The following is a 24,264-nucleotide window of genomic DNA, read 5'->3' on the forward strand; positions in this document are numbered from 1 at the left end:
ATTTCGTTGAGCTATCATTTGTGGCCAGGTCGCTTCTGGAAAAGAGCTGTATAACTCAGTGGGCCTTACCTGATAAAAAATAAAACATAGTTGTTAGTATGTTTGCTCCGTTGTCAATCCACTGCTGGATGAGAGCCTCCCGGGGGTTTATTTGAGCGAACGTGTCGCTTGTCAGTGCGCGTTGGTGAAGGGGGGGGGGGGGCATAGACGCAGGGGCATAGTACAGGACAACAATAGCTCTTTTTTTCTGCACTGCCCTCTGCTGACAACGTAACTCCTACACATTTTTACAAAAGAAAAACAACTATTGCATTTAGGAAGAGCGTCTGAGTATAGTTATATTTTGCACTGCTAAATGGACACCCAGTAACGTTAATATACCTTTACAAGGCTGTTGGGAAAAGTGCCGTTTGGGAGTAGCATCCGTGAAGGCCGGAACGGCACAGGAGGGGTTGGGTGGCCAGCACAAGGCCCGGCCGCCTTTGTCTCCCCTGTACTGGCTACTTATTTGAGGGTGAGTCGACCGTGAGCGGGAATCAAACTCGTAACGCATTGCGCTAGCCACACAATGGCACGCTGACATAACAACAGCAGCCGACAATTGTCACTAAGTGGCGGTGACGCCACCAGAGCGCTTGTGCCAGGCGCGGTGCACTTTGAGGCCACGTGAAGTGTCGAAAGCTCGCTGGCAGGTCACAGAACAGACCCAGGTGCCACGGGTTAACTGACCGAGATGATGGGCAGCTGCACCACCTGTGCTCCCCACTGTAGCAACTTGCTGCGTTTTATCCGCCCTGTGCTCCGTCCGTTGTTGTGAGCATCGCTCCTCTGCCCTCCGTTGTTGTTAGAGGGCGACTGCCTCCAACCGCCCAGTGGCAGCGTCCTTCACGAGCCTCCTCTACAGAGGCCGATTGACCCCGCTGGTACCATTCATGTGAGAGTCCACTCTGACCCACATCCTCCTATACCACATCAGCTCCATCTCCTCCCCAGCCCGTGCCGCGCCCGTTTCGCCCCCTCAACCCGGCCAAACAGAAGCTGCTTGGGCATGCGGTGGCTGGGCTCGCGGGGGCTACAATTACCCAGCCAACGCAGCATCCCTGGCGTGTCTTAGTAGCTATAACTGATGGAACTCTGACCACACACACACACGCACTGACACATACCATACACACACATTGACCCTTCCACTGAACTCCTCCCCCCACCACCCTTCCCAGCCTCCCCCCCCCCTCATTGCCAAAGCTCAGTACCAAATACAACCTGTGGTGACGTTTCGATCCGCCCCCCCATATACGGAATCTCCTCCCATCTCGCTTTCTCACTCCTCCCCGCCGCCTTGCCCTAAGCGCACTAACAAATCCAACTCCATTTCTTATCCCCCCCCCCTCTCTGTCACTCTCGCCGCCTTTGTCTAAGCGCACTGCGAAATACAATCGTCAGTGACGTCACGCTCCGCGCCCCCCCCCCCTATATAAGAGACCTCCCCCACCCCAGACGCGGCCGCCCGCGACGATGGCGGAGCGTCAGCAGAGCGCAGAGAGACGCGAGGATCCGTGACCCCCCCCACGCCTTACTCCCTTCCCCACACGCATCGCCTCCCCTCCCGTCTTTCTCCTCGCCTCGCAGGTAACCACGCAATCCCGGGTCGCGGCGGGCGGGAGGTTGGTCTCGCGGCCCACCTCGTACGTGAGATTATCGCCACACCGCCTCCCACCTCTCTCTCCGACTGGGCGGGGTGGGCGTGGGCCACCCCGGTTGGACGGCTCTCCGCGGCGCCCGAGCCCGCCGAGCGTTTAGGAAAGGCGTAAGGCTGCGGCCGAGGCCTGCTTTCTTCGGTCTCCGGTATTCGAAGGTGTTTGGGGAGTCGTCGCTTGCTGTGTTCGCTTTTTTTATTTTTTGGGCCGCTGACCCGAAGCTCGCTGCGTTTGCGCGCGAAAGGGGAAACTGTTAACTGGCCGTGCCCAGCCGTGAGATAATGGTTTATTAGCTTTGATGAAGCGGCTCTCTCTGAGAGAGAAGGGATTGGTTGTGTGGGGAGGGGACGCGTTCATTTGTGGCGAGATGGAGGTGGTACGGCTACTACTGTACCAGTTAATGATCGTCTCGCGTCCGTCGGCGCGCGACTCTTGGCCACCACGACGGCATATATAAAGCTCGCCGGGTTTTGTTGTTGTTGTTGGCCAACGATACGACGGACACTGACATTTGCGCAGACGCACAAACCTCCCACCCCCCCCCCCGTACGACAATTTGCACGTACGGCAAAAACGACCATGCCGCGCCCGTCCAGGCTACGGTCTCTCTGGCTGCCGTCTCGACGCCGCACGTGTTACGAGCCCCTGCAGTTCCCTCTCCGCACATGTTGCGAGCCCGTGCCGTCCCCTCCGCACGTGTTGCGAGCCCGTGCCGTCCCCCCTCTCCGCACGTGTTGCGAACCCGTACCGTTCCCTCTCCGCACGTGTTGCGAGCCCGTGCCGTTCCCTCTCCGCACGTGTTGCGAGACCGTGCCGTCCCCTCTCCCCACGTGTTGCGAGCCCGTGCCGTCCCCTCTCCGCACGTGCTGCGAGCCCGTGCCGTCCCCTCTCCGCACGTGCTGCGAGCCCGTGCCGTCCCCTCTCCGCACGTGTTGCGAGACCGTGCCGTCCCCTCTCCGCACGTGTTGCGAGCCCGTGCCGTCCCCTCTCCCCACGTGCTGTGAGCCCGTGCCGTCCCCCTCTCCGCACGCGTGCAGCAGCAGCCTCCAGGATTTCTATCAAAGCTTCTGCTGTGGCACCACCACGACTAACTACTACCACACTTACTGCAGCGCTACATAAGACATTCGCCATTACCACGCGCGATCAATTCTTATGCGTGTATCGATGGGCGTCTGCGTTTTTTTCTTTCTTTCTTTTTAAATCTTTGAAGTTGCGTTAAAGATCACCGGATGACGATCCGAGCGGGTGAGTTTGGTTCGGAGGCTCGCGGTGTTTTTGGTGATGGCTGTGGCGTGCTCGCATCACCAAAGCACCCACCACCACCACCCTTGCTTCGCGGTTGCACGATCGCCTCGCGGTGTTTGCGTGGTTGTTCACTGGACATGTAACGAAGTGTGCATGCAGTTTTGTTTTGTTTTAAATAACCCCCCCCTCCCCTTCCCAGGTCGACTCGGCCTTGATTGAGTTCCTGGCACGGTAGTGGGGGGGGCACAGGTGGTGCATCGGCCAGTCCATCTCAGTCGGTCAACCCGATGGCACCTGGGTCTGTCCCGTGACCACCTGCCAGCGGGCGTTCGACACTTCACGTGGCGCTTAAAGTGCACCTAGCCTGGCACGAGCCGCCGTGGTGACGTCGCCGCTAACTAGTGGCGAATGGCGGCTGCTGTTTGTGTGTAAACATCAACATCTTGGGGAGACGAAGACGGCCGGGCGTGGTGTTGCACCGCCCCCTCCACCACCACCTCGGGGTTCCCTAACAGCATTGATTATAGAGGGGTGTGGGGGAGATCTTGTGTTCTTTGTTATGTCATTTGTGCAATGTATCTGTTTCGCGGGTTGTGTGGAATGTGGTGAACCTTGGGCAGAGGGGAGAGATTGTACACAAGTTACGCTACGTGTTTGTGTGTGTGGTTTAATGTGGTGAACCTTGGGCAGAGGGGAGAGATTGTACGCAAGTTACGCTACATGTGTGTGTGTGGTTTAATGTGGTGAACCTTGGGCAGAGGGGAGAGATTGTACACAAGTTACGCTACGTGTGTGTGTGGTTTAATGTGGTGAACCTTGGGCAGAGGGGAGAGATTGTACACAAGTTACGCTACGTGTGTGTGGTTTAATGTGGTGAACCTTGGGCAGAGGGGAGAGATTGTACACAAGTTACGCTACATGTGTGTGTGTGTGGTTTAATGTGGTGAACCTTGGGCAGAGGGGAGAGATTGTACACAAGTTACGCTACGTGTGTGTGTGGTTTAATGTGGTGAACCTTGGGCAGAGGGGAGAGATTGTACACAAGTTACGCTACGTGTGTGTGGTTTAATGTGGTGAACCTTGGGCAGAGGGGAGAGATTGTACACAAGTTACGCTACATGTGTGTGTGTGTGGTTTAATGTGGTGAACCTTGGGCAGAGGGGAGAGATTGTACACAAGTTACGCTACATGTTTGTGTGTGTGTGGTTTAATGTGGTGAACCTTAGGCAGAGGGGAGAGATTGTACACAAGTTACGCTACGTGTGTGTGTGTGGTTTAATGTGGTGAACCTTGGGCAGAGGGGAGAGATTGTACACAAGTTACGCTACATGTGTGTGTGTGGTTTAACGCGAGTGTGCAAAGTTTGCAGAGGTGGTGTTAAAAAAAAGTGTCTCGGTGTGGGGTTTCCTTTTTTTGAAGGTTGAGTACAACGGTCTGTCTATTACGGGGACGTCCACGTTTTAACACGCTAAGATACAACGACGAGGACGACAAAAACACCTTTTACACTTGTCAATAAAACTGCGACCCTTACAATAAAAAAAGTAGTTAATGGTCGACGTTTCGGGCAGTTGCCCTCGTGCGTGGCGCGAAAGGATGGATGGTGTGAGAAGACAAGTGATCAGTGTGCCAAGTGGGCGCATTTTAAATCTGTGTGGCTATCATTGTTTTTATAAGATACGTAAAGGTTGCATGCGGGGAGTGCAGCAAAATAAATAATTGGGTTCCATAAGAAATGTCGTGGCGACGACACGTGTGTGTGTGCGCGAGAGGGCACGTGAGAAGTTTAGAAGTGACCAAATGTTAACTTTGCACGTGGTGGGTTCCTTCGTGTGTTATGGGGAGTGGTAGTGCAGCATTTGGTGCGCTGCAATGCGAACCTGGCGACCGGAGTTCGGTTCCCGCTCACGGCGACCACCGGTGACTATCTGACTCTGTTCTGGGCCTCCCCTAGGTCGACTCTGCCTCGAGTACCTGGCACGGTGTGTAAACATCGCCACTAAGGGAGACAAAGGCGGTCTGTGTGTGGTGCTGGCCTCCCTCCCCCTCGTGAGCTGTGCCGGCCTTCATAGGCGCTCGCCAACAGCACTTGCCCCAACAGTCTGTTAAGGTTATACGGGGTGATCTTTGTCTTTTTGTTGCACGGTACAAGTCAACGTCGCGTTACGGGAAAGTTCGAACAGATTAATTCTTAAGAGACCATGTCGGCGTGATGACCTCCTATAGAGGTTGTCTGATAGAAGTGTCCACAAGTGTGCAGGTATACAACGTATGGGACTGCTTGGTTTTATAAGGTACACTTACAAAGTTACGTGCTGGAAAGTTCACATCCCCCCCCCCCTCTCCCACGTGTATTAAGACCCATCTTGATCCGTACATGTGTGGAAATATATTTATTTCCTTGATGAAGTGGGCAAAAAATGCAAATGCTCTAATCATATATCTCAGAAGCCAAGGAGGGGGGGTTGAACCTGGATTAGATGGGGAGATGGCCACCACAGTCCACCAACAGGTTTCCATAGGCTGCTTGTTGGGCTACTTGGTGGGGCAATTCAAGGCAGTGTAGCAAAAACCATTGTTGTAATGTACTATACCTCCCCCTCCACGTTTATACTCCCCACCTTCAACCTCAACTCACCAGCCCAGCGCGGTGAAGTATGGTTTAATAAATCCCACGACATTGTGTGGAGGGGCCCTCCGTCCAACAAGTGTGTGACATGTGGGGTGCTGTGGCGGGGGTAAGCCTAGTTAAGGCATTGCTCCAGTGGCCTGGGTTCAATTCCTGGCAACGATGCACAACATCCGTGGCAGGTGGTATCTTTAACCTGTGCTGGGTCTCAACAAAGTCTTCGGCCTTAAATGAGTAACCCTGGTGCATCGTCAACGGCAGCGCTGGGCATGTGTCGCGCTAGCCGTGCCACTGGCCCTGTGTGCACTCTCCTTAGTAGGCGCTCGCCTAACATCACTGTCCTCCGCATCCTTGTAATGTCGAATGGTGCTAGTTTGTGTGCAAATGTAATGTTTATTCATGCATGCAGATTATGACGCTCCACATTCAAGCTTTTGCATTCTGCTTCGCATAAAGTTGTGCCATCAGTGAACGTATACAATGAATAAAAGATTAATAAAGACACCTACGATAGTTAAATTCTGATGGTACATTTTTTTAAATTTTCTTTTCAATTAAACTGGATACATTTTAACGACGTTGATTTGCATTCAGGAAAAGCTGCTTCACGCGTTCACTAGACCGATTCTAAGAAACCAGATGCATAGGCCGGTCAAAACCCTAGGTTCGCATTTAGCTTGCTACAACTGCCTGTGTTAAACGAGGTTCTCAGAATCAAAATATTTTACACTGTAGAAATCCGATGAGTTGTCCAGTAGGACTTGTCATGTCTACGGATCGGATGTTTTCACCCCAGTCACCAATGACGACATAAAAAAACGAATATTGCGATAAAGTTGGTCCTGCGCTTTATTTTTGACTAAAATTCCAGATCTAAAAATATCGGCTTCTATCATAGTGCGCTCTTGTACCAGGGTAGGTGTGAAAGTGCCGCTCAATACCATGTCGACTCAAGGGTTGTCTTGAAGAGACCTCGGGCGGTAGCTCTTTATCATGATATCCACTTCCGCGAGTGGTTAACCAATAAAGACTTTCTCTCCGACCGTTCCGAATGGGGTTCTTCGTCTCCTTGACGTGACGCCGACGGCAACATCTCGCTAAAGTTGGTGGAAAATGACAAACTGCAAAAAATAAATAAAGTTCTGGAACACAGCTCTAAGCCACACTGCCTGTTACCATATCGCTCAAATCTTGTCTTGTCTGCACATCCTCATCGCTCACTGTGGAGGATGTTGCTGTTTGCTGTATTCCTGTTGCTGTATGCCCCTGTTCTGCTATGTGCGCTGATGCCTACTTTATGGGTGATATTGGAACGTAAAGTAAATGTGTATTGATTCGCCCTTTCCCGTCTCCAGGTTGGCAAGCGTTTGTAACGTGCCAAACGCTACCAACCCAGCGCGCCACGACGGGCCGGCGAAGTTCGTGAGCGGTGACGGCGTGGGGGCAGAGCGCGGGCGCCGGCGCTCCCGCTACTGCTGCTGTAGCGCCGGCAGCGGGGGTGGTGGGAGCAGCGGTCGCTGCTGCTGCTGCTGCGGCGGTGGCGCCGGCGTCGTCTGCGATGATGTTTCGCGACCAGGTCGGCGTCCTGGCGACCTGGTTCAAGGGCTGGAACGAGTGCGAGCAAACCGTGGCGCTGCTGTCGCTGCTCAAGCACGTGAGCCGCACGCAGGCGCGCTTCCTGCAGCTCTGCCTGGAGCACTCGCTCGCCGAGTGCGCCGAGATCCACGCCCTGGAGCGCGAGGCCAACGATCCGGGTAAGCGGCGCCAGTCGCCACCGTGGCCTTGGCTCGCGTTGACACCACGCGTGTGGGCATGGCGCCACGTGTGTGCCCGAACGTCCTTACGAATGACTTGTTCTATGCACAGGTTGTCCTTGCGAAAGAGGCAGTTTTTTTGTGCATATAAACCGGGTCTTTATCCGCGATGGCACATGGCAATGTCGTCCCCTGCTGTGAACTTGGCAGGACCCTCTTGAAAATTCATCTTGACACTCGGTGAGTGTGTGTAAACAAGCATAATGGAAATTAAGTTGTTTTGAAAACTCTGGTCCTTGCTCCTCTGGTCCACCTTTTCGTGCTTCACCACTTGTCGTCTGGTCAAATCCTAATTTGAGTTGCGCAATACTCGCGGCGAATTGCTAAATGTCTGTATCTCAGCAATTTTGTAATCCTGAAGATGGGGTTCTTGTGGCCTTGTACTTTGTCCCACTTGTCATTCTTGGTCAGTCTACGGCTTTGAAGGCCAAAGGCTTCCTTGAGCCATCGCTTTGTCGCAGGCTTGTGATGTAACAGTCCGGCCTAGTATCTGCAAACGAGAGCCGATTTCATTGCTCCCGCACCTCCGAGTAGCCCCAAACCTCCGATTTTTTTTTGCACGATTGGCTACGTACATTGTGAATGAAGTTTCAAATACATACACACCTCTGCAGCGGGCCAATCTTCTTAGGTGCATTTGCTCCGTTGGCTGCCACTGCCGTTGGTCTCGAGCACGGTTGTGCAACACTCCTAACTGTTTGCTGAATACGCTGCGTGCGATGCAGTGCTGATTTTCAAATGGAGATGAAGGCTCCCTCCTACACTGAGGAGTTGTTGAGAAAGCTAGTCCACGAGCCCGGATACAGTGGACTTGGCAGTGCCACCTGAGGGCGACGTAGATTTGAGTGGTTCCAATTACGTTGTGGTCAAAAAAACCCAATTTGTCAATAAACCATGCTATCTTTAGTTAGAATAGCAGTCTTATTTAGACTGGAGGAATCCGATGAGCTATGAAGCTTTTTTTTTCAGATGTCCAGTAGGGCAGCTCTGCAAGTTGCAACAATAAATACAAATCAATGGTAAGAGTGCAAAAGTAGAGAAGGTACGCAAGTCATTTAAAATTAGTCGGTTGAGTTGCGCACTCTTATCGTCCGTGATATTTAAATGGATTGCAACTAAATTTGGGTGCCAATTATCCCGCTCTGGCCCATGGACGAATCATCAGCTGGTTGCAACCTGTAACGAATTAACTTGCATCTTAAAATCTCACCGAATCTCAAGGTGTACTACAGAAATGGCGGGCATATTTATATAGAGGGGGCAGGCGGTCCTGGGCAGAGGTGAAAAGGGTCGCATCTTGGGCCTGGACTCCACCTTCAAATCTCAATTTAAAACTCATCTGTTCAAAAAAAGGTCTTACAATCTGGCTTGATTTCTCTCCTTTGCTCTACCACCTCGTATATTCCGTCCCTTGAATGTTCTCTATGCTGCTCTTATCTTTTATACATGCTATTGTTATTTTCATGTAACATTTTTTAATCTATAATATTGAATACTTTTTCCTGGTTAGTGCTTTGAGCGTGGGCAAAAGTGCTATATAAAAAAATAATTATTATTATTACTTGAACAGGGGTAGGGAGTTGCTTGCACGGATGGCTGGAGGAATGGAGTTCCAGACTGGTGGTAGCAGAGGAGATCAAGCGGCCCCTCGCACTTCAGCCGATGGTTTAACTGTGGGTTTCAACCAGAGCTTCGGGACCAGTACGTGGTGGAGGGGAGTATTGAGATGAGAGAAGGAAGGGAGCTAGATGGGGGGTGGGAGGGGGGTGATGAGTTCCTCATGGACGATCTTGAAGAATGCGTGCGATCTTGACGTTTGCTCTAGGTTTTGGACTGGGAAGCCGGTGGAGTGAACCGAGTGTGGGGCGGGGGGGGGATGTAGTCTTGTTTACAAGTGCCGGTGACAAGTTGGGCAGTGCGGCATTTTGCTTGTTGGATTTCCCGGGGACGCGTAGGCGGCGGCCGAGGGTTTGTACGTGCAAGATAAAGAGCTCTTTTGGTTTTTGGATTCTGCCTCCATCTAAGCTGCCTCGAAGGACGGCGAGTTCTGTTTTTCGTGTATAATTGGATGCATCATCGCCTGGCTCATGTGAGCGGCTTGTATTGAGAGGGAACATTTTGTGAATTTTATGGAATTTTGCACCGCGGCGTCATGGCCAAAAGTGACTACAAGTGGTCTGGTCAGAACAGATTTGTTTATGTACAAATTTAATAGTAATAATTGGCTCTCACTTTTGGGTTTTCTCAGTCTTGTCATGTGTTGCAACACTTTTTTTTTGGGGGCGTGCTTCTGGTGAACACTGCCTCCGGGTTGGAGCTACTTTACTCGGGCAGTGTTTGCGTTTTGTTGAAAATGGTAAGGTGGTTTTGGGTAGGCCACAACGCTCTGGGGATGATGGCTTGGAGGAGACGAGTGATGGAATAACAGCCGAAGGGGGAAGAACTTTCCAGGGGACTTCCACTGCGGAGATGGAGCGATGCAACATTTCCATTTCTTCTTTTGCACATAGTTGCGCAGTGTGTTCACTTGAATTTAGAATTTATTTTCACATCTCTCAGTATAGTTTGTTTCCATTTGGCTCGCTAAAGTTAATTCCTATAAATGAACTGGCATGCGGTGTGTGTATAAAAAAACTATCGTCACCAAAACGTGAGCGGTCTCGTTGTTTTGGCGTTCTTTAGTTTTGCCTTTTCTTTAGTTCGTCCTGGAATAACCTTGGCGGAGCGTTAATTTTATTTTCGTGGCTTAAACGCGAGGCGGCCGTGGTCAATGTCGCTGGAGGATCCTCCCGCATTAGTGCCCTCCATCACCAGCTGATAAAGAGCCGCTTTGTTTTTGCATCGCTTCCCCCCCCCCCCACCCCAAGTCTAGGGCTGTTTTTTGAGCCCCTTTGCCAGCTGCTGCCCGTGGAACTTTGTCGTTGCTCCAAACCAGAGGGCTGAGGAATTGAACGGCAATTGCTGGTTTGTTACGGCTGCGTCGGTTTTCCGCCGTTGTGCCACGTAGCCCTCGGTGTGTACTCCTTCGGGTCGTACCGCGTGTTCGCGATGCCCGACGTTTCGTTCTACGTGCCGGGAGCTTCGTTCGGTTCTTGATGATGCTGATGTGTCGAAACCGCTCCAGAGTTGTATTTCTTTTTTTGGACCAACGGTTCAAGCTTGCCTGGCCCTGCTGATGAGTCACCGACTGTGGAAACCACTGCAGAGTTCGCTTCATTTGAGCCAATGCTGCTAAAATGACACACTCCCCATAGGCCATGTGGCTAATTGGAATATTAACAAATTAAATACTATTTGTATTGGAGGGACTTATATGGGGAGGTGGTGGGTCTTATGCGGTTGTGGGAATGAAACTGCCAAACTGGAGGTAATCAATGATGAGATTCCTCCTTCAACTCATCAGGTTCATAGTGTAGTGCGTAAACCCATGCGCCACCACCCCTCCCCTCCCCTTATCGTCTGTCTTGCCTTTAAACCAACTTGTGAGCAGCTCATAGGCTTGCCTCTAATTTATCCTTGTTTGGAAAGCACTTTTCATTTAAGAATCAAAATGGGTGCACTTTGTCTACATCGCGATTCCACCCCCCCCCTCCCCCACGGTCAGTCTAGAAACTCTCCCCCAGGAGGGGCGGGTGGGGGGGCGGTCGAGCCGCCATGCTTACTGCGGATTTCACAACAAAGATTTCAAACGGTCGCAGGTGGCCAAGTGGTGGTCGTGGTCCCTCTCCACGTGAGAACCGCTCGCTCGCTGCTTGCCGTGCCAATCCACGTCGCACGCCGCCAACGTGATTTTTTTTTCTGGCATCCCGTGCCCGAGCGCTTGCGTGGCAACCCCCGTGGTTGCTGCCCGTGCACGGCAGGGTTCCGCCGATTTCCAGGTGACGGCGCGCGAAGGCCGTGACCAGACGGGGGTGGGGTGTGCTATTTTCGGGCACTTTTCTCCCACCGGCAATCACCGCCGGCATTGTGTTTTTCGCTATGAGAAACTATGGCAACTTTGCACGCCATTGCCCGTGTAGTTGTCTAGCAAATGAGAACTGTTACGTTTGTTTTGTTTAACCAGGCGAGACCTCGAGACCAGGATTCTCCTAATGCAGAAGTAGGCTACGCGCGCAGTCATCTGTCGTTCGGGGCGTGCGTTAGTCTTGTCAGTGGGGTTGGGGGGCAATGATCCCTGCTATTGGTGCATAATCCTACTTGAGTAAATTTGCAGATAATTTTCCAACTTTGCGTATTTGTCCCCTGACGTTGGTGCGCTGGCCTGCTCTCGCGAATGACGTCACGGGATCTTTAACATCCAGTGCGAAGCAGACGGCGTGTAGTAAAACGGTTAAATACACACGCGGGGGTAATGATCGGGGGAGGTCGCTCGATTCAAACTGCGAACTTCCACAATAAGCGGCGAAACCGCGACCGCTGGGCTGCGTCCAGCGGTGATTGTCGTCAAGTGTCTCCCGACCAGTGATGTTGCTCTGCGTGATACAAAACTTCGAGGTATCCATACCCGTTCATTGGCTGTGAGTCTGACGGGAGTGCCATCACATTTGTGCATGAATGGAGGCACGGATGAAATTGGGTCGGGTTCAAGCAACAATTATTTTTTAACTTTTTAAACCAACTGCAAACTTTGTATTTGACCAGGCGAGGCCCACTGAGCTATACAGCTCTTTTTCAGAAGCGACCTGGCCACAAATGATAGCTTGACGAAATTGTATATCGCAGCCAAATGCTCTAAACGCGTGTTTCTGTAATGTAGAGGGGGAAAACCCAGTGGGCCCGGAGAAAAATGCACGTGACCACGGGGTAAAAAGATGCACGCAAGCCCCAGATATACAGCAGGCATCCAGGGTCTGGATCGAACCCACGAGCTCCGTTGTATTTTGCGCTACAATAGTGCGACCAACGGCGGGTTTGCGCCAGCTGCTGCCGATTGACGGTGACACCAAAAATCTACACCGGCATGTCGTGGCCTAAAGTAAATAATGATTTTTGGCGGGGAACGGGGGATTCTCCCGAAAGTTCCGCTGATAGTCTTTTTATATTTTGACGCTTGCAAAAGTAGAGCAGTTTTTTTTTTATTTTAGCCCCGTGGACTTGCAGGACATTATTGCATTTTGGGTTTGTCTGCCTTGGACGGTCAGTCCGTAGACATTGTTTGGTCTTGAGATCACATCCTGTTCAATTTCCCTCTGAGCTTGGAGGAAAGGAAAAAAAACTAGGTCAATGTTTACATGGGAAGGAGTTCGAGGGGGGCGGGGTAGAGGCTACGTCCTCAACAGCGTGTCTCCCACATACCTCCTTTCTCTCGCTGTGGAATCTTGGTGTTTTTTTTACTCTACACCGTGGCGTGCCCGAGGCTTGCCGTGCGTGCGTTTTGGTACTGGGAAACCCTCCTCGAATGTGGACATACGTTTCCAATACTTTCAAGGGGTGGCTAAGCCATTTAGTTTAATCGCGAAGTGACTTTGTGGGGGTGGGGGGGTGGAGAAGGTTTTTGATACGGTAGCTCGCAATCGGAAGGTTGCGAGTTCAAATCGTAGCTGGTAATTGGCTCGGCCCATCAGCCTTCCAAGGGTAGATAAAATAGCTACCACTTTGTGTGGGGAAATCAACAGTAGTTATCTGAGTTGAACCCGCCCCTGCCATAGTAATCTGGAACTTCCACCACTGGCTCTGGGCTGTTGATGGAAGATGAGCGTCGCCTCCATATTAATTTGAGCAGGAAATCCCTCTGACTTAAGAACGTAGTCCCAAATTGGTTGACGGTTCAACCAATGTGTCCACCTTTTTTAAATGTTAAAGTGCTGGGATGGTGACGGTGCGTTCACTTGTGAGTGCACGTGCGTCCAAATCAAATGAGGAATTTCATAGTAAAGCTTTCGATGGTTACCTTTTTATTTTCACCTCCGTAATGTACTATAAAAAATGAGGAGTTGTATAAAAAAATGTTGAGTTTAAGTTCATTTGTGCTGAACGGCAAACCTGCGTGATGGATAAATGACGCCGGGGTAACGGGGGGGGTGGATGGCATCGCCTGGGCAGGACCAACACCACCCTCTGAGCTCTCTGCTCCTTTGCCCTCCAATAATGCGGTGCAGGAAAACTTGTTGGGGGCTGGGGGGACCCAACATTAAACCAGCGGTGGGCAACCTGCGGGTCGCATGCGTCCCACGGACCCTCTCGCGGTGGCCTGGTCTGAACCCGGCGACCTGAGGGTTCGATTCCCGCTCCATGGTCAACACCAGCGACGATTATCTGAACTGGTCCTGGGCCTCCCCTAGTTCGACTCGGCCTCAAATGAGTACCTGGTGCGATGTGTAAACATCGCCACTGGGGAGACGAAGGCGGCTGGGCATGGTGCTGGCCACCAACCCGCTTCGTGTGCCGTGCCAGCCTTTATAGATGCTCGCTAACAGCACTTGCCCCAACAGTCTTAAGGCTACACGGGGGATCTTGTGCTCCACCTGAGGATGAAGGAGCGGGGTTGCTCAAACCTAACATTGTTAGGTTTAGGGGTGAGATTACCAAACCGGCATGGCTGAGAAACCTGCGTTTCTAAAAATAAATTGTTAGGAAGTTGATTGGCACCTCCCACTGACCCTGTAAAATCTGGACTTGCCTTAATTTGGCAATTGGTTAACGATTATAATTTTAAAGACTATGAACTTTTGTCGTTCGTTATTTTTTTTCCTTTGATACCCCCTATCTATTCGAAAAGAGCAATGTTGCTCATGCGGTGCCAGGCTCGGTTCACCGTGGGTCTCACCGGAGGTCTGCGCGAGCTACATCGCCGTGGATTTCATGGCCTTGCCTCCATGGGCCGGGCTACAAAGCGGGGTTTTCATTTGCAAAGTGAAGCAATATGGGCCGTCAGAATGCCCTTTGGCGAGTCTGGTTCCTGTGAGTACAGTGCGTATTTAGGCAGATTGTAGTGCGAATGGCTGCAGGAACCGATGGCTTAGACCGGCTTGCAGATACAAAACTACTATATTTTTTTACCGTATAAAGCCCACTGAGCTATTACCTCTCCGACCAGGCGACATGGTCACACACGATGGCTCATCAGCGGTGGCTTTTATGATCCTTGGTGGGAATTTATAGTTGCAGCCAAATAATGTAAAGCTATGTTTTGAAATGCAGAGGCCAAAACCAGAGCACGCTAAACTCCAAATAATACAAGCATTGGGGTTCGACTCGCGACCTGCATACCAGGCGACATCTCTTAGCCACCTGGCAGGCCAGTAACTTTGGGAGTTTCATAAATCTCAACTTGATCCACCAACGTTTGCCTTCAGAGCGCTGGATCGCAGTGTGCGCGTAGTCACCGTCCACGCACCACGGTCGTCGTTTTGGTGTCTATAATATTACATAATATAATACTATCTGGCAGTTCACCAGCATGGGTTTAAAGCAAACCCTGACGATGCTGATGAGACGCCGAATGGCGAAACCCTGTCCGGGCGTATTGCTTGTATTGGGCCAAATGCTGCCGAAAAGAATGCACACCCGCAAGAGAGGGCCGTGTGTGGCTGCTGGGGTCGTGAATGAAAATCTTTTATTTACGTGGAGGGATGCATCTGTGAAGGCAACGGGGGCTATATTGTCTGCCTATTTATTTTGGTTACTAATTCTCCACGACGACTATCGATTTTGTCTTTTTGAAGTTCCCCACTCGTGTGGTGTAGTAGGACCCAAAACAGATTTCGTCGTTATTGTAAACCATCCCCCCCCCCATCCTCTTTCCAAAATGGGTAAAGCAAATGTTTCTCGAGCTGCCTTATTTGGTAAAAATGGTTCGACTGCTTCCTGTTTTTTTTTGGGGGGGTGCGAGAGGGGTCTGTAGGAATGGGAGGCGGTGGCGGTGGGGTTGGTGTGCAGCTCTGTAATGTAAAATACACCCGGCCATGCATGCGCGCACGGCTCCGCCGACATTCCTATCCGTTGGAGTCATCCCGGGCTGCCTCTTTGCAGAAAAACCCAAAGCACTGCTCCAAATCTCCGGCCATTCTCAAGAACCAAACCTCGACGCCCTTCGCACCCAGCACACGCGCACCGCTCTTACCTCCTCCCGCCAATCCCGCCATCCAGAACCACTCCCTTGTGTCTCTCTCACCCAGCCAAACGTTTGCCCACCTCCTTAACGCTTACTCGCTCAACCACCCGCTCGCCCTCTGGGTCCACTCTCGTCGCCCCCCTGCTCTCTCTCGTGTTTTCAGCCGCTTGCTCAGTCACCCACTAGTCCAAATGCCTACTCGTTAGCCCAACGGAGCCATACATTCGCTTACCTTCTCACTCTACACCCTCCCCCCGCCTCCAACCACTTTGCCGACATTCCCATTCATTCTCTCTCCTCCACCCAGCCTCACACCACTCTCTGCATCAATCCCACCCCCCCCAGCGGCATGCGTGGGTTCGCGAACGGCACCGTGCGTCTTGCAAAGTGCTCGCCCCGCTGAGAAAATGCGTTGGAAATGAATCCTAGTGCCCGGTGGGAAAACCAACTTAATGAATTTCTTCGGACTCGAGCACGGGGACTTGGATTCAGACTTTGAAATGGGCCTCCCTGTTTGCAGGCAACACTCCTTAAATGCTTGTTAATTTGTTAACGATCCTTCCCTTCATTACCACCCAGGAGATGGCAATTCAGCAATGAATTCTTGAATCCATTTTGTGCCGCTGGCCTTGTTATTCTCCCCCCCCCCCACCCCTTCCTCGTATGTATGGTTGGATATTTGGCCAATTCCAATGTAGCAGGGACCCTCCTTTTGAAAAGCAGCGAGACGCATCAAGTCTCAAGTCTGTTGCCGGGTGAAGTGTATTATTATTGTGTATGCAAACATTCAAGTAATTGTAAAATACTCTGCATCTACCCGAACAGACTGGCTATGCTCGGTAGAAGACCCCTGCGCTTAAATAACAAACACATGATGATGGTAATGCCTCGTATTGCCTAACAAGCCCCTTCCGTTAATGTGAGGTTTGGCTTCGTGGGGGGGGAGGTGGGAACCGGTGGCTCTGGAGAACATACCCCACCTGAGGGGGGGGGGGTTTACAACGCAAAGCTACACATTGGTTCAATAATACACATTTGATGTGGTGTCCTCTCCTAGCAACCTTGCGGCCCCAAGTTGGGCATCTGCCGTCTGTGTTTTTTTTCCCCCCGTGCAGAAGGTCTCCCGTCCACGTGCGCTGATCGTGTTCGACACTGCTTGCCTTAGGACGGGCTTATTTTTCAACTGGTTGCCTGCAGGACAGACGTGGCTTACGAGGGAAGGCTCTCTTAGTGTGGGCCCCGCCAGGGAGATGCGCGCCTCTCCTCCGTGAGGATGTACAGAGATGCAGATTGGCGATTATGGCTCTACAATGGGGAGAGCTGTGCGAGCTGCAGACGAGAGCTCAAGATTAGTGGGATGACGATGCCGTTGGTGAAGATAAAAGAGAGACCTCGAGGCAGATTTTAGCGGTTGTCTGTACCGATCTTATGACGCCGTGACCTCCTCTCCCCCCCCGTGTTTGTACACGTGACATAGAAAGTCACGTGGCTTGCCCATGAGCAGCACTCCAACGTTATTGTTTGTCCCCCTGCAGAACAGCTGAATGGTCCCTCGTATACGAGATCAGAGCTGGAGCAATTGGCCAATTTAAGTCTGTAAATAATCGATACCCTGCCAATGAATGACCTTTCTGTACAGCGGCACTCGTGGGCACGCTTTTACTTGCGTGGTCAACCGATAATTATCGGTCATTAGATTTCAGTCACGATTATCTATTGTTTTAATAACAGGATTGCTGTGCGCTATCAATACAATCTGGCTGCATTCGGCGGCATCTGGTCCGTAGATGGCTGCCCGTGCCGCGGTTAGCCCACTGAGGCCGGTTACGCGGCAGCGGCACAGCTGCTGGGACGCGTCGGCGTCGCCGGCCGACCATTCGCCCGCCCGCCCGCCCGCCCGCCCGTTCTGCGTGCCGACGATCGGTGCGGGGTGGGGAGGGGACGCCGACTCGTCATCGGCGGAGTTCGCGGCGGCGGCGGCGGCGTCGCCGTTGCGGCGGCGGCGCCATCCCCTACGGCAGCTGTGTGACTCGGTCTGCGGTCACCGCACATGCCGGGGATTTACCGTCTATGACTGAACGCCGTGAATCTTCGTCGTAGAGCCGCCACCACCCGCCACCTTTTTGGAAGCGCTGTTGCGGGAGTGGGTGGGGGGGGGGCGGGGCCCCCGAGAGGAGGAGGAGGGGTTGCAACCCCGGAACGATTAACACGGCTGCGGCCGTGTTAATCGCTCTGAAATCGCTGCGCACAGAGCGTTTTGAGATGTTTGGCCAATTTACTTTTCGTTGCTCACTTGCGATGTTTGAACAATTTCCCAACGCGATCCTTCTCTGCATTTGTTCAGCCGATTTTTTTTTTAGCATTGGGTCCTGCGACCCTTGTTTGGCCAATTCCAAGTTGATTGTGGGAGTGGTTGCCTTGACATGTTTGGCCCTGTTGCATTGAAGAGTTTCTAGCAAGCGAGAAGAAACCTGATGGACTGGACACAACCCCCTACCGTGCATTGGGGGGGGGAGGTGGTGGCAGTTGTAACTCGTTCTGTGACGTCATATTCCCAGGGTCTGTTCTCCAACGCGCGGGGCGTTGTCACACGCTGCCTCTTAGGAAATTTGTGAATGGAAAAAGTCGTCTGGTTCGTGCCAGCGCTGTGCCACTGGCACGCTGGAATGTTAATTGAGGAATGAAGGAAAAACAAAACCACGGTGGGGGAGGAGGGGGGGGATACAATCGAGTTTGATGCAAAAAGTGTTTGGAGAGGTTGTCGATTGTTCCTTTCCTGGCCCCTCTTCCATGTGGTGGCTTGGCCACGATAGATGGACTCTACCCCCTTGCCACACGGGGCTCTCGGTCACCGGCGGTCAATGCAACCGAATTTTGCCATATTTTTTTTTTATGTAGCCCGTTGCAAGCAACGGCGTCCGTTACTAAAGCATTATAATTCCGCAGCAGTTTGTGCAGCTTTGAAACGCTGGCAGCATAAATACTTCCTCATGGCGATGATGATAATAAAGGCAATGGTGTCTTCCTGCAATTGCATCGTCGTATTTGCACGTGGCTACGCGCACAACTTTTGCCGATAAGGAAATGCCGACGGCAACACCGTCACGTAAGAAAGATCGGGGCTCTGCTGTGGTTGGAGTATCTCGTGGAATTTTACTGGCGTTGACTGCATTCTGAACGCCCCGTCGTATTTGACTTGGGACGGCGCTCTTGCGTGATGAACGATTTTTCAGACGTTGAAAGTTTCGATCGGCGGTGGATGGTGGCGAGATGGAACACTGCGGGGAGCGGTGGCGTAGCAGTTTTGCATCCTGCGCTACGAACCCACCGAATGGAGTTCGATTCCCACTTGCAGCCAACACTAGGTGGCGTTTTTTTTTAGCTGAACCTGTCCTGGGCCTCCCCCTAGGTCGACTCTGCCTAAAATGGGTTTCTGATGTGTGTAAATATCGCCACAAGGGAGACTAAGGCGGCTGGGTGCAGTGTTGGTCACTCCACTTGCTTGTGTGTCGGCCTTCATAGTTACTCATCGCTAACAGCACTTGCCCTGACAGTGTTAAGGCTACAAGGGGGGGGGGTATTTGGTATATTGTGTGTAAGGCCATCTCCTCAAGACGTCTGGTAAACGTGTAAGAGTAAAATAATATACCCTCTAAGAGTTCACTTTCGCAGAAGCCCTTTCGCCAGCAGTGGCGTGAGCAAAGCAATTGCAGGGCTGCACCTTTCCCATAATCTTACCTAAACTAGCTCCTAGCACGGAAGCTGTAATATCAAATATGTAAATTAACATTTTATTTTAACACGTAGGCTTTCGCGACCAATATTATTCATAATAAAGGTTTTTGGGTTAGATCGCGTTTATTTATAAATGTGTCGTAACCCTCCACCACCCGACACGGCCAATCAGCAAAAAAAGTCACGTTGACAAAAGACAAATAATTCACTACTTCAGCCCACCGGTGTGTTGAAGAGTTAATCCACATTTACAGTTTGAGTACGACGTTTCGCTGGTAAATACATCCAGCATCATCGGGCAATTCGCCAGAATGTTCTGCCACTGCCGACAGTTGTGTTTGAGAATTTAATATTTCTCTGATGTTCTTTTAGTCTTACGCTGATGTTACGTCCCGTCTGCCCAATGTAGCAGTCTTATCAAGACGCTCATACATCGGGCCAAAACAGTGTCAGATGGTGAGTCTAGTGAGAGAGATTAAACACGTTAAAGACGCACTACGACAGAATGGCTACAATAATGCTCAAATTAACAGAGCACTGAATGCCAAATCACGATCGCAAAGCAATACTGCTGAAAGCGACCAGATTGTTAAAACAATAAAAATTCCATATATCTCAGGAGTAACTGACAAATTAGCCCGTGTTTTGCAAAAGCAAAACATTACAGTAAGATTTGGTACAGTACACAAAATTCAAAAACTAGTATCTTGCACTAAAGATGCATTACCTAAACTATCAACAGAAGGTGTATATCGGATTAATTGTTCATGTGGCAGCTGCTACATTGGGCAGACGGGACGTAACATCAGCGTAAGACTAAAATAACATCAGAGAAATATTAAATTATCTCAAACACAACTGTCGGCAGTGGCAGAACATGCTTGTCAACAAGGACACTCAATTGATTTTGACAATGTTGCAGTGGTGTGTAAAACTAATTATTACTGGCAAAGACTAATTAGAGAATCCATTGAAATTGAGAGGAACAAGAATAACTTTAATCGCTCTGACAGCTACCGGCTTAGTGCGGCCTGGAAGCGTATTATTAAATAATACACATTACATTTTGATTTAAAGAATTACTAATCTACAACTCATTACTAATCATAACCAATGACTGATTACTAATCGATTATATAATTACAATACCCCCCCTCCGCCTCTAATCACTGCACCTGATATGAGTTAAGTGATGACGTCACCCTGCTGCCCTATATAAAACCGGGAGCAAGCGAGTGCTTTACCATTCTGGCGAATTGCCCGATGATGCTGGATGTATTTACCAGCGAAACGTCGTACTCAAACTGTAAATGTGGATTAACTCTTCAACACACCGGTGGGCTGAAGTAGTGAATTATTTGTCTTTTGTCAACGTGACACTTTTTTTGCTGATTGGCCGTGTCGGGTGGTGGAGGGTTACGACACATTTATAAATAAACGCGATCTAACCCAAAAACCTTTATTATGAATAACATTTTATTTTGGGTCTTTCAGTAGAGCCACGTAGATAGAAACAATAACAAATTTCAAAATCATAACGTTCTGATCGCAACACAGCAATCGTCTTCAGGTGAAAAAAAAGATTGCTTGTGTTGCGATTGAAACGTCGTGATTTTGATTTTGTCGTTTTTTCTATCTACGTGGCTTTACCGATAGACCCAAAGAATATGAATTATTGCCGTCACGAAAGCTCTAAGTCAAGATGTAAATTCACGTTTTATTGTGCGATTGTTAATTTTATTAGGAAATGTGGCACAATTTTCTTAACTTCTTAAATGAAATTGAGGACTTTGGACGATTGCTCGGTATGCGATTATTTTGTGTGAATCTCGTATCACTGTTCAAAAGGTTTCCCTGCAGTTGGCTATCCTTGATGAAAACTTTGATCCGCTGAGGATATTTAGATCTAGACAGAGCCACGGACAACTGACCCTGCAACTTGTTGATCGTCATCGCATACGCAGGAATTATCGGAATTTGCCGTCGTTTCAGTACGAAAGGAGGAGTGGCATCACTTAGAGCAAGGTCGAGTCTCGGGATGAAGACGATTTCGCCTCGGTTGCAAAGGCGAACAACAATCTCTGTGGCTGTTTCATTTGAAAAAACCCGTAGCTTCACTTTAGCACTGTTTTCAAATCACCTGAAGCTGTTAACTGGCTAATTTATCTTCACCGATGGATGCTTGATAGCAACGAGTGAAGAAAGTCGAGTGCTGATACTGTTTGAAGCAACTTAGAAAATAACGAAGACCAAAGCGAAACGGTAGAGTTACGAATAAATTGATCGGAGGATAATTTTATCTTGTCTAAATGTAATGGCAGGGAATATTGAAAAAAACCAATGTCGTCAAACACTTCACTGCATTTCACTGTAGCACTGTATTAATGGCAGTGAATGTTGCACAAAAGGAAGTTGTAAAACACCTCGCAGCATTTGAAGCAATTGGTGGGACTCCGGGGTCCCATCACTGCCCCGGGGTGGGAAAACCCGCGTAGCGACACGAGTCTTGCTGCCTTACCGACAACAACAAAACTAGTGTCAATCGATTGGTCCTCGTCGAGAGCTACTCGGGGCACTAAGTTTCGTAAAAAGTTGAAAAATTACATAAACACGTTAAATTCACTGCCTGGGGGGGAGCGGGCGGGGCTCGCCTTGGCAAAGAAGCTGAGGATCGACGGCTGACCGGAGGGCGTCGTCGCCGCGCGCGACTGCGGCGGACGCCCCCCGGGGCTTGCGTTTGTCCGGTGGGGTGGCGCCCATCGTGTCGATCGCCGCCTGCTGCTGCTGGCGCTTGTTGGCACGAGTCTGGGCGGGCGGCGCGTTGCTGTCGGGATCACGTAGTGGGAGGACTGAAAAATAATAATTATTATTGACCTGATTTTGGCGGGACCTTGGGGTCCCTCCAAATGATTCATTTGACCGCAGCACTGCATTAATGGCAGTGGTTGTTGCGCGCAACTGTGTCATAAAACACCTGACGTAATGTCACAGTGGCACTGTATTTAACGGACGTTCAATTACTTGAAATTCACTGCTCTGATACTTGCTTATCTTCCGCTTTCGCTCGCTGGGGTTGAAAACAATTGGAGTTCGATACGACATCTGCAAAATAGCGGAGAAATGTTCATCGTAGCATTATTTGGAAGTGTAAAGTAGACGCCTGCCTTTTGTTGGGCGTGCCGAATAAATAAATAAAGGCACCAAATGCACTGCGATGCTGCGTAGAATTATTTGTTGCCTTCACTTTCTATGAAGATAAGTGAAATCGAAAGCAAATTTTGCGTAAAAAAATGATCATAGCCGCTCGACCTTCTGCGTTAGTCAAAAAATCCAGGCACACGTGAATAATAATGAGGGGGGGGGGGCGCCCTGCCCGCATGTGGAGTGACGTCACGCACGGGGACACACACGGCCTTTTTTGGCTCGTTATATTAGTTGCTGCATTCTCTTCTTTATTAGCTTTACTTTCCATCACCTGTTCATGGTGATTAATGACGGGGGGGGGGGGAGGGGGTTGGTGTATGTGGAGGACCCCACCCTCTTAATGATTATTAATAAGGGGGGGTTGGTGGACGTGGAGTGACGTCACGCGCGTTACACACAGACATTATATTAGCAATGGCGTCAATCCCACCGCCACGTCTTCGCCAATGTTGGCCGTGGTTGGGAATTTAACTCTAGCCTCCGGGTTTGTGGCCGTGTTGTGCAAACGACCGACTGTTGCTGGGTTGTTTGTTCATTACCCACGTAAACGAATAAAATACAATCTCCGTGCCACCCCCTCTCCATTACAAACGGAGACGACAATGGTCCCCCGTGTGGCTCTGCGCGGCCTGCGGGGGCAAGTGCCGTTCGCGAGCACCCAATGAAGGTTGGTGCACGTCACGCGAGGGGGGATAAGGTGGCCGCCTTTGTCTCCTGTCTCCCCAGTGGCGATGCTTACACACCCGCACCAAGCACTCATTTTGAGGCCGAGTCGACCTAGGCGGAGGCCCAGGATCGGGTTCAGATACTCGGCGCACTGGTGTTGGTGGCTGTGAGCGGGAATCTAACTCGGGGGCCACCGGGTTGGTAGCGCATCGCGCTGACCACTCCACACGCACAGTGGCACACAAACAGACCATCTACACACAAGGTCTTTCCCTCTCTTTAAAGTCGCAACCAAAATATTTGCTCCCCCCCCTCCCCCGCCACAGACCAGAGTCGTGTTTGACTTGGCAGTGCCAGCGTTGGGTCGCCCAGCTTTGTTCAAAAGACTCTTCTGTTTTGGGGGCCGGCGCTGCTGTGGTTGTGACAGCGGTGCCGCCGTGTTTGCCCCGTCTGTTTTGCGTGTGGCCCCGTTTTTTTTTTTCTTGCTAGCACTGGGAGGACAGGGCAAGTGCTGGCTGAGTCGAACTGTGCGGGAGTGTGTGGCGCGTTGGGCTCTCGCGGTGCGTCCTCGGCATTCTCGACCTGCGTGGCGGCCGGTTCCCTCGGTAGCGTCGCCACCGCGCGGCGTGTTTTTTTGCGGTCCCGTGTCTGCTTGCCAGACGCATTTGCGACAACCCCTGCTCTGCTGTGGTTTTCTTTTTTAATGTTGGTCATCTCCTGGTCATCGTCGCACCTTCCCCCCCCCCATCGGCCACGTGGCGTGCCCTCCGACCCCGGCACTGCAGTATTTCGGCGGCCGTTGGGTTGAGCACCGTCGTCGTCATCGTTGGCCATCCAGTGAACAGATTTTGCCCTGCCACGTCCGTCTGTAATTCGCTCCTACTTAGAGTTGTTTCCTTCACTGTTCAGGCCATGAGGTTACGTGGTGGGGGGGGGGTTGCCGGTTTGGGAAACAGAGGGGGCGGTGGCATTTTTATAAAAAAATGTGTTGTTCCTTGCTGCTATTCCTACGCTGCGTTTATTTCTGACTGCCCCGTGGTTTTTCGGCGACTTATTTCTGTAGGCATTTTTGGAATAATAAAAAAAAATATTCCAGATTTGCTCGAACCCTTTTTTAAAAAGTGACTCACTTATTGTGCCAAAACGCGTGCCTTCTCCATTCCCGGAGGTGTTGGAGAGGACGGTATTTCTAACAAGGGAAATGCTAAAAATGGAAGG

The 24,264-nt window shown here is 50.9% G+C and overlaps 1 protein-coding gene across 1 annotated transcript in view; it reads left to right on the plus strand.

The window, feature by feature from the left end:
* Nucleotides 1-1,482: 1,482 nt before the first annotated feature.
* LOC116947298 (protein Smaug homolog 1-like) overlaps nt 1,483-24,264 on the plus strand; it is a 57,678-nt gene continuing 34,896 nt past the window's right edge. Inside the window, exons 1-2 of the mRNA XM_076070504.1 lie at nt 1,483-1,629; nt 6,930-7,328. Coding sequence (XP_075926619.1) covers nt 7,133-7,328 — 196 coding nt within the window. The 5' untranslated portion in view covers nt 1,483-1,629; nt 6,930-7,132. The remainder of the gene's footprint in view (nt 1,630-6,929; nt 7,329-24,264) is intronic.

This window comes from Petromyzon marinus, chromosome 29 (genome assembly GCF_048934315.1).
Source record: "Petromyzon marinus isolate PM22_M1 ecotype Great Lakes invasive population chromosome 29, UKy_Petmar_22M1.pri1.0, whole genome shotgun sequence".
Classification (NCBI taxonomy): domain Eukaryota; kingdom Metazoa; phylum Chordata; class Hyperoartia; order Petromyzontiformes; family Petromyzontidae; genus Petromyzon; species Petromyzon marinus.